General features: G+C 34.8%; 1 protein-coding gene across 1 annotated transcript in view; it reads right to left on the bottom strand.

Annotated features, from left to right (window-relative positions):
- The window catches only part of EIF3E (eukaryotic translation initiation factor 3 subunit E), a 54,716-nt gene continuing 46,166 nt past the window's right edge, over positions 1,875-10,424 (bottom strand). The window contains exons 11-13 of the mRNA XM_021089027.1: positions 4,195-4,297; positions 3,770-3,904; positions 1,875-2,055 (exon numbers count right to left, since the gene is read on the bottom strand). Of these exons, the coding sequence (XP_020944686.1) occupies positions 2,017-2,055; positions 3,770-3,904; positions 4,195-4,297 (277 nt within the window). The 3' untranslated portion in view covers positions 1,875-2,016. The remainder of the gene's footprint in view (positions 2,056-3,769; positions 3,905-4,194; positions 4,298-10,424) is intronic.

The raw sequence follows: 10,424 nt of genomic DNA, 5'->3' as shown, positions 1-10,424 counted from the left end.
TTTTCCCTGCAGATTTTACTCATCCTCTAAGACACTTCTAGTAACTGCCAGACTTGCTTTTAACTACTGGTGATATAATCACCTAGAAATCTTTGCTATTAACATGGCTTGGTTGAGCAAAAGTCTTAAGATAAAAAGTGACTATTAATGATGACTTTAAGAACATTTTGCCCTTGGGTCATTGGTAGACAGAAACATTGGCATTTTAACATTCTTCCCACTTTAACACAGCCTGAGTAATACATACAATTTTATACAGTTTTATGTAACTATTGCTCCATTTCTTATAGATCTGTACTTTTGACCCAGGGAATTAGCTCCTACAATGAGGCGAAGCGTCTGTTTTATGCTTGCTTCGGCAGCACATATACTAAAATTGGAATGATACAGAGAAGATTAGCATGGCCCCTGAGCAAGAATGACACGAAATTCAAGAAATTTTCCTTATTTAAAAAAAAAAAGAAGGGTATGTTTCTATCTATGCCACATTTTGGTACATTTTCTCTATGAATCTTGATCATTTTGTAATACAAGTCATCCTCTAGATTTGGCATTTTCACAACACTAGTTATAGATGAATCAAAAATTAGCATTTGGCATACCTTGATCAGCAGTCTCCCCCCTAGCTTCAGCATCTTTGTGTTATAGTTTGGAAGAACCAATACTACAGACTAGAGGTCTGAAACCTCAGCACAAAGCCCAAATCTGGCCTGCCTTCTTCAAACTTAACTGTATATTGAGGGTGGCCTGATCAGGTACAATATGCAAGTATCTTTTTATCTTTGTACCATTCCTTGAGAGCAGAAACAGAAAATTCTCTTATGTGACTGAGTTTTAGTTTAACAATCGAAGTGAAAATCAAATCACTTCTAAGTAAAGCAGAGCCAACCAGGGCTTTATGTACTTCTTAAATATCACAGGTGGCCAGTTAACTGTGTGTGTGTGTGTGTGTGTGTGTGTGTGTGTGTGTGTGTGTGTGTATGATATTCAAGGAGAGGTATTTCTAAAATTCAACTTATAATCCTATTTAAGTCTCTGTAGCTGTCTAGAGAGTGACTGCAGAAGCCACTTCAACTAACAGCACTTTATCAGCAGGCTTATTTGTTATTAGCTCCAATCTGCAAACAACCAAAATTTCCCAAAATAGGTACATGGATTTAAACAATGTGTTACATCAATACCATGGAATACAACTTAGCAATAAAAAGGAACAAACTATTGATACATATACAACTTGAATAGTTATATAACTTGATATATATATAACTTGAATAGTTTTATATATATATAACTTGAATACATATATATCTAACTTGAACAGATCTCAAGGGTATCATGAGCAGAAAAAACTAATCTCAAAGAAGTTACATGTTGTATGGTTCCATTGCTATTAACATCTACATAATGACAAAATTATTGAGACAGAAAACAGACTGATGGTTGCCAGAGGTTAGAGCTGGAGGGAGTGGATGTGACTCCAAAGGGGTAGTAGCATAAGGGAGACCTTTATGAGGATGATACCTCTATATCTTGACTGCAGTGATGGTTACACAAAAAAATGCTCAAATGGCACAGAGCTATTCACACCACTGTACCAATGTCAATATCCTAGTTTTGACATTAAAAACGAACTAGGTTTAGGTTGCATAGGACCTCTCTGTACTATTTTTGTAACTTCCTGTGAATCTATAATTATTCCAAAATGAAAAGGTAAAAAAAGCACACACTGAGGAGTTCCCTAGTGGGCTAGTGGTTAGGATTCTGTACTTTCACCACTGTGGCTGGGGTTTAATCCATATCAAACTGCTGCATGCAGGACCAAAAAAATTAAAAAAATTAAAAATAAAAAGCAAACACTTACATACACAAGGAAATAAAATGAAACACAGCCAATTTTATTCAAAATCTCCAAAATTTATAATCAGTATGTTGTTTCTAAAATGCTTCACCTTTATATAATGGCTTTATTATTTCATCTTTCTTTTACAGTTTTTTTTCATTTTTCTTTACAGATCTTCAATAAAAGCCAGAGTCCTGAGTTGCCCAGTTAGGAGCCTAAAATACAAAGAGAAACAGAGTGAAAAATATTTTCTGAAAAGCTACCTTAGAAAAAAGTGACACTAGCATTTTTTCAGCATTACTTCTACAACATTCTTTAAGATTTTAACAAATCCTGGAATTACTAAATGTGAGGTGTCTCACTTAGAGCAAAACAAACACATCAAAATACCATCTGATTAGGTATATAACAGAATATTATTCACCCATAAAAAAGAATGAAATAATGCTATGTGAAGCAACATGGGTGGACCTAAAGATTATCATACCAAGTAAGTCAGAAAGAGAAAGACAAATACCACATGATATCTCTTATGTGTGGAATCTAAAATATGACACAAACGAACTTATCTATGAAACAAAAAGAGACTCACAGACATAGAGAACAGACTTGTGGTTGCCAAGGGCAGAGGAGTGGGGAGGAATAGATTAGGAGTTTGGAATTAGCAGATGCAAATTATTACATATAGAATAAACATAAGGGCCTATTGTATAGCAAAGGGGACTATATTCAATATACTGTAACAAACCATAATGGAAAAGAATATGGAAAAGAGTATGTATGTACATATACACATACATACACATGTATATCCATAAAGAACTGAATTACTCTGTTGTACATCAGAAACTAACACAAGATTGTAAATCAACTATATTTCAATAAAATAAATTTAAAAAAACCCTGGAACAGTTTTTGACCAATTATAAAGTATAACAATGACAGTATCATCAATACCATAACGAAAATCAATATAGACTGATCCATAAGCATGTAGGAAAAAAACCCATTGTATAAAAGTTATTTTTCAGGTTCAATCATTCTAGACTTGGTTGTAATAGGCAAGGACAATTTCTTAATTCTTCTGTCTTTTTAACAAGGCCATTCAAATTCCTTTAATATCTAATATGCAAAATTTCTATCAAAAAGGGGGATATATTTTTCTGACAGTTAAATATGAATATCAGATAAAAATCAAATTCTATAAGATCAATGTTAACAGATATAATAAGGTCAACACTTCCAAAGAAGTTCTTTAGATTTAAAAGGACCACAAATTTCAAGTACTTGAAAGAGATCAACACATGTAAATTACCATTTGCCAGTATCAAAACAATGTGCTGAAAACACCGAGGAAATGAGTTAATGAAGGCACACAAGTAAAGGAAAAAAATATAATAAACTACGAACACATTTTTTACCTTCCTCGATTAATGCATAATATATCTAAGAGAAATTCTTTTCAGTTTATAATTTCTTTTTTTTTTTTTTTTTTTGTCTTTTTGCTATTTCTTTGGGCTGCTCCCGCAGCATATGGAGGTTCCCAGGCTAGGGGTTGAATCGGAGCTGTAGCCACTGGCCTAAGCCAGAGCCACAGCAACACGGGATCCAAGCCACGTCTGCAACCTACACCACAGCTCAGGGCAACGCAGGATCCTTAACCCACTGAGCAAGGGCAGGGACCGAACCTGCAACCTCATGGTTCCTAGTCGGATTCGTTAACCACTGCGCCACGACGGGAACTCTTTTTTTTTTTTTTTTTTTTTTTGTCTTTTCAGTTTAGTAATTTCTTAAACAAAATAGTTTATACCCCCAATAAACAAATACAAAATCAGATACAACCAATATTAATTTGTTTCCAAGTGAAGCCCCTTTGACAATTATGTTACATTACTGCTAAATCCCAGACAGAATAGGTGTGGTTCTTACCTCTGACCTACTATTTTGATTCAGTTTCTTCTCAATATTCATGGCCAACATCTGGCTTCTAAATGAAAGGCTTTTGGTCTTTTCAATCACTTGCTGATAGGGTGAGACTGCATTGTTACCCATAACCACATGACCCTAAAATGAGACAGAGGGAAATTGATCCTGTAATGTTAACAACTGAGTTTCCCACATAAGTCATGAGTATGACACCATAACACTACCTGCCTGCTGCACATATTTTTCTGAACTGTAGAGAGATGACAATATTCATCTAATAACACAAAACAGGAGGTAGCTGTTGCCTTCAAGGAACTACTATACATGAATAAATTCTTAATAGAGAAGAATAGATTTCCTAATGAAAGCCCCCCTCCAAAATATAAAATAATCTCTCTAGTATGTAGCAAAGCTATCATAATACTCACTAATTTCGAATCAATCTTGGCATCCAGTCTTGCGTTTCTAATCAAATTTACAATCCACCTTTCAGCTTCTTCTGGAGTCATATTCAGTTTATCTGCCAACATGCTAATTAAAAAACAAAAAAGACATTAACTGAGTCTAAAAGCTTTATTTTATATACATAGTCTTTGACCTATACTATGTATAGAAACTTTTAGGTATTTAAGAGCCACTTTATCTTAAATATTATGACTTTTAAAACTACTGTTCATATGTTTGTGCTATTACTATCTTGTACTGTTCACAGTCCATCTCATTTCACCAATCAGATTGTAAGATCTTTAAGGGAAGTGTCCCATATTCTGCATTTACAGAAATTCTTTTAGCTTCCAGAAAAGTATCTTACACTTACCAGGTGCTTAACCAGTAATGATCTAAAGAAGAAAAATATCTTCTGATGTAGAGTATCAGTTTAATATTTAATATTAAATATTTGAGTATACAAATTAAACCAATTACAGGGAGCATCAGTAACAATTATAATACAATGAAAAGCATAACTAAAACTCAGGGCCGCTATGTATGTTTGTGTTATAAATTTTGAAGACACTCCCTAGAATTGTATAGTATATAACCTAACGGCCAATGAATTTAAGGGAAAAGAGACAGACAAACATACAAAGAAAACATAAGAAAAGGAAAGGGGAGGAAAAAAGATGAGACACACCAAGACCCAAATCTATGAACTAATGTCTTTGATGTCATCTGCATTTTCTAATTTATGATCAGGCAGAAAAAGAGGCTGCTGCAGGGCTTAACTTATCAGGACTAACACAGGCACAAGCCTAGTAGGTCAGTCAGTCAGCTAATTAAAGAGTATCTATGTAAGCATGTATAGTATTTAAGAAGCTAATATATATATGTATATGCATATACAAATGTTTAAACAGAAACATTAACTGTCCCCTTTTGCTTGTCTTCGTTAGGTTTACAAACTTGCCAGGCTTTCTAATGCTAATACTAGTTTAATGAAAAGAGCCAGAATACCAATAACAAATTAATTCCTTAGAATATTACGAGCTAAAATTTCCTGATCTGATAGCATTCCCAATTTTAAAATATAAATATTCAAGACACTGCAATCATATAATTATGTAATTCCAGAACAACCAACACAAAAATAACCAATTAAGTTAATAAAAATACCTTTATGGGAATAATATATATAGACCTTTGCCATCCTTATTTTATGTATTTATTGACAAAGAGGTAGGAGAATTTCATTCAAAATGTAAAAAATTAGTTAATGCTAACAATAAAATTATTACAAACTAAATCTATGAAGACATAATCATTTCAATTTTATCTCTAAAATATGCCTGAAGTTAAAAACATGATGATGAGTATGAGCCAACTCAACCATAAGACTCCCTGGATTTACATGTCAAATTTTGTTCTTTGGATTTTTACGATCAATTTTGCTGTAAGTACACAGTCTTAGCAAACATAAAGAAAAATGAGTCCCTGACTATGCAATTTCTGAACTGATTTCACTTTATTTTCTTTATCACTGTTCTCTAACCAAATCTCACTTCACTTTAACAACTAAAAGTAGGGAAATATTAAGTCATTTTACTTAAACAATCAGGAATTTTTTTGATTAGTAAAAAATTCTTGCAGCTGGTGTTTCCTGTGGCTCCTCAATAAACTCCTTATGTTTCCTGCTGGTGCATGACTTATTTTAGAGATGTGTATGTTTCCTTCTCTTCTGTGATGCTAACCCTCCAAGAGCAGCAGAACAGGAAGATAATTTTGATCTCAGAACATTAAAACAAATGTTAATGCTGAAGTGCATGACCTTCTTAAGGGAGAAAAGGATCTCAAAGGAGCTGGCATCAGGTTTTCAAGAGCCTGAAACCTGCTCCATAATTATCTCTGCTCACATACCCTTCCAACATGGGCTTGATGCAGCCCCCATATCCTCCCCAATTCCCTCAACACCAGAAGATCTGGGAAAATATGATGCTGCAGAATGACACTGCCGAACAATTTCAATAAGGCAGAAGTGGTGGAGGGATAAAAAGTGTGGACAGAAGGTGGAATTCTCCTGGCCAGAGCTGTTCAACCAGAAAAGCATGTTCCTCAGATTTCCTGAACCCTAGCAACAGCCTACATTAGGACCTGCAAAGCCCTTAGAATGATTCTCCATCCCGAGCTTCCCTGTGGGCTTGAGAGACCATAAGAAAAACAGTGTGGAAGACAAAAGCGGTCCTAGACATTGGAAGAAACAACATTTAAGCCACTGCAGCAACCTTGGTTTTAGGAAAAGCCTAAAGGACTGAGGTGAAATTAAAATAAGAAGGGAAAGGAGAAGGAAAAGAAAAAAACAAAGTTGGCACCACTGGACAAGGAGCAGGTCTAAAGCATACAGCCACTGTAAGTTCTCAGGATTTGAGGACAGCATTCCAAGTTGTAGGATGTGCCTTCAAGTAGCAGATAAGTGACAATTATTACCACTAAAAAATTTTTTTAACAAAATAAAGTGGGGCCAAGACCATTTTACTCTGAAAAGATAAATGAAAAAATTTGTACTAAATATATTAAAACTTCAACCTTCACTATCTCTATATACTTTTAAAAAACAGAAACATTCCTAGTGGCTACTGTGTATAGCTGGTTTTATGAAGATTTTTAAAAATTACAACATAAAACTTACTTATGGAGGTTGTTTACATAATTAAAATTATAATGAAATACTTAGTCTTAAGCCTAAGTTATCAGACTCCTCTTCTTGATAACTATATCCAACTATTAAGTCCTATAATTATCTCTTTAACTAGATCTGAGATCCAAGCTACTCTCCTCTTGAAAGACTCTCCTCTGGCCAGACTGAACCTCTACAATCACTAAACATGCCAGGTTTTGAAGCACCTCAGGGCCTTGGCACATGCTGTGCCTTCTGCTTAAAAGGTTCATCCACCTTTCTCTTCACTTAGCTATGTGTTACATGGGTCTCATATAAAACAGCACCCTCATCAGTCTTCCAAGATACCTCTCTCAACCATGACACATCTGATGCTTTCACAGCCTGCTATTTTTTCAGAGCATTCATAAAGCTGTAGTTGTTTTGTTAAATATCTGCTTTCATGATGGACTGTATATGTAACCCAACAGCACGCACCATAGCTTCCTTGTTCATGGCTATATATCCAGAATTAGCACAATGCCCAGGACACAGGAAGTAATTAATAAATACTGTCTGATTCCTACCCTAGTCATTACCCTAGTTCAGGTTCCATTACTGTCTCCTAGTTTTCTAATTAACCTGCCTCTTGAGTCTCTTCTTAAATCAATTTTACATAGCTGCCAGCTTAATCCTAAAACCCAACTATCAGTTTATTCCTAAATTTCATTCAAAACTAATAATAGAGGAGTTCCCATCATGGCTCAGTGGAAATGAAATCTGACTAGCATCCATGAGGATGCAGTTTCAATCCCTGGCCTTCTCAGTGGGTTAAGGATCCAGCATTGCCATGAGCTGTGGTGTAGGTCAGCAGCTACAGCTCAGATTCAACTCCTAGCCTGAGAACCTCCATATGCCATGGGTGTGGCCCTAAAAAGACAAAAAAACCCACAGAAATTTTTAAAAAATTTTAATAGAGCCGTTCTACCAAAATAATAAATTCAAATTGTGAAGTTTATCTTTCATAGTTCTCTACAATTGAGCTACAATCTAACTTTCTAGCCTCCTCCGAGTCCTCCTCATGAATACCAAACACTAACCAAACCAAATCAATTCTCTTTCTTCCTTGTCATTCATTCAACAAAATACGAACTGTGTAGATGCCAGTGAAAACATATAATCTATTTCCCACTTTACAAACTTTAGAGCTGGGGGTTGAGGAGTAGGGGACAATTACCTAATCCCCCAAATACATAAGCTATGTTAAGTGTAATGATGAAAAAAATGGAAGGAGCTATGTGAATGCAAAAGGGTTTAACCAGCTCTAATCTGGAGGTTTGGAGACAGTTTATCTTAGGAAATATTTAAAGTCAAATTTTAAGATTAAAAAAAAAAAGGAAATTGTATATAATTCCAACTAGAATTCTCCATCCCTCTTCTTTCTTTACATCCATATTCTAAGCCTCATATTCCAACATGGCTGGAATAATGTGGTAACAATGCATCAAGAACCATAAATAAATGTCTGCATGCTGACCCATAACCCCACTTTGGGGATTTATTGTTTTGCACTATGATTGTTGATCCTTTACTTACTAAATCAAGTCAAAGAAAAACTTGAAATAGGGTCCAAGAAATATTAGTAAATTACTGATGGCATCTCAGGTTACCTAGGCTACGAATCACTCCAAGAATAATTTAGAGAATATGGCAATAATCCAGTTTCTTTTAAGTAACAGGAAAATATACACAGCAAAAGAAATTAAATGATTAACAGAAACCCTCAAACTCCACAATTATCTTACATTTTGCTGATTTTATAAAAAATTAGATTTCAAAATAAAATTTAATATCCTTAATATTAAAGCTTAAATAAATAAGATGCTGGCTTAAGCTATCCTACATCATGCTTATTTTATTTAAAATAATTCAGTCTATCAATAAACTAACAAAAACATAAAAATATATCAAAATGCAGAATTTCTGAGAAAAAAACCTTAATCAATCTAGACTTTAAACTCAAAAATAATTTCTAGATAATTTAGATTACAATAACAATCTCAATCCTATCAGTAGGCCACTTAAAGAAGACATTTTAAATATTCTGTGTAAATCCCTTATACACATCTTTTAGTTAATGAGTGCTCCTGATAAGTGATATTGAATTATCTTCAATAAGAAATACATAAACCCCCAAATAATCAAAACAAGGCTAGAGGCATCACATTCCTTATTTCAAACTATATCACAAGGCTACAGTAACAAAAACAGTATGCTGTCGGCATAAAAATAGACATATAGAGACATAGAGAACAGAGTCCACAAATAAACCCAATCATATATGGTCAATTAATTTATGACAAAGGAGTCAAGCATACACAACAGGGAAAGAAAAGTCTCAACAAACAGTGGTGGGAAAACTGGACAGCTAAATGCAAAAAAAATGAAACTGGACCATTATCTTATACCATATATACAAATTAACTCAAAATGAATTAAAGACTTGATCATTAAGACCTGAAGCCATAAAACTCCTTAAAAAAACAAAAAACAAAAAAAAACAAAAACAGTTGGTAAATTCCTTAATATTAGTCTTTGTGATTTTTTTTGGATCAAAAATAAAAGCAACAAAAGCAGAAATAAACAAGTGGGACTACATCAAACTAAAAAAGCTCCTGCACAGCAAAGGAAACCATCAACAAGATGAAAGGCAACCTATCAAATGGGAGAGATTGCAAACCATATCTTAAGGGGTTAGTGACTAAAATACAGAAGTAACGTATATCTCAATATCAAAAAACCACATAATTTGATTAAAATTGGGCAGAAGATCTGAGTAAGCATTTTTCCAAAGATGCCATACAGATGGCCAAGAGGTACATGAAAAGGTGCTCAACATCACTACTCATCAAAGAAATGCAAATCAAAAATACAATGAGTGAAGTTAAGCTTATGGCTCAATGGGTTAAGAACCCAACAAAGCGTCCATGAGGATGTGGGTTTGATCCCTGGCCTTGCTCAGTGGGAGCGAATCCAAACATCACCACAAGCTGCAGAGTGGGTCACAGATGCAGCTCAGTTTCCATGTTGCTGTGGCTGTGGCACTGGCCGGCAGCCATAGCTCTGATTTGACCCCTAGCCCAGGAATTTCCGTATGTCACAGGTGTGGCCATTAAAAAAAAAAAAAAAAAAAAAAAGCAATGAAATAGCACCTGTTAGAATGGCTGTTATCAAAAAGACAAAAAAAAAAAAAAAAAAAAATCAGCATTAGCAAGAATGTGGAGAAAAGTGAACCCCTGCCTTATCGATGATGAGGTAAACTGGTATAGTCACTATGAAAAACAGTATGGAGGTTCCTCAAACAATTAAAAATAGAACTACTGGGAGTTCCCTTCATGGCTCAGTGGTTAACGAACCTGACTAAGATCCACTAGTATACAGGCTCGATCCCTGGCCTTGCTCATTAAGAATCCGGCGTTGCTGTGAGCTGTGGTATATAGGTCACAAACATGGCTCAGATCCCATGTTGCTGTGGCATAGGCCGGCAGCTGTAGTTCCAATCGGACTCCT

This window comes from Sus scrofa, chromosome 4, assembly GCF_000003025.6.
Source record: "Sus scrofa isolate TJ Tabasco breed Duroc chromosome 4, Sscrofa11.1, whole genome shotgun sequence".
Lineage (NCBI taxonomy): Eukaryota > Metazoa > Chordata > Mammalia > Artiodactyla > Suidae > Sus > Sus scrofa.
The sequence above is the reverse complement of the archived record's forward strand: the minus strand, read 5'-3'. Positions and strand labels throughout refer to the sequence as shown.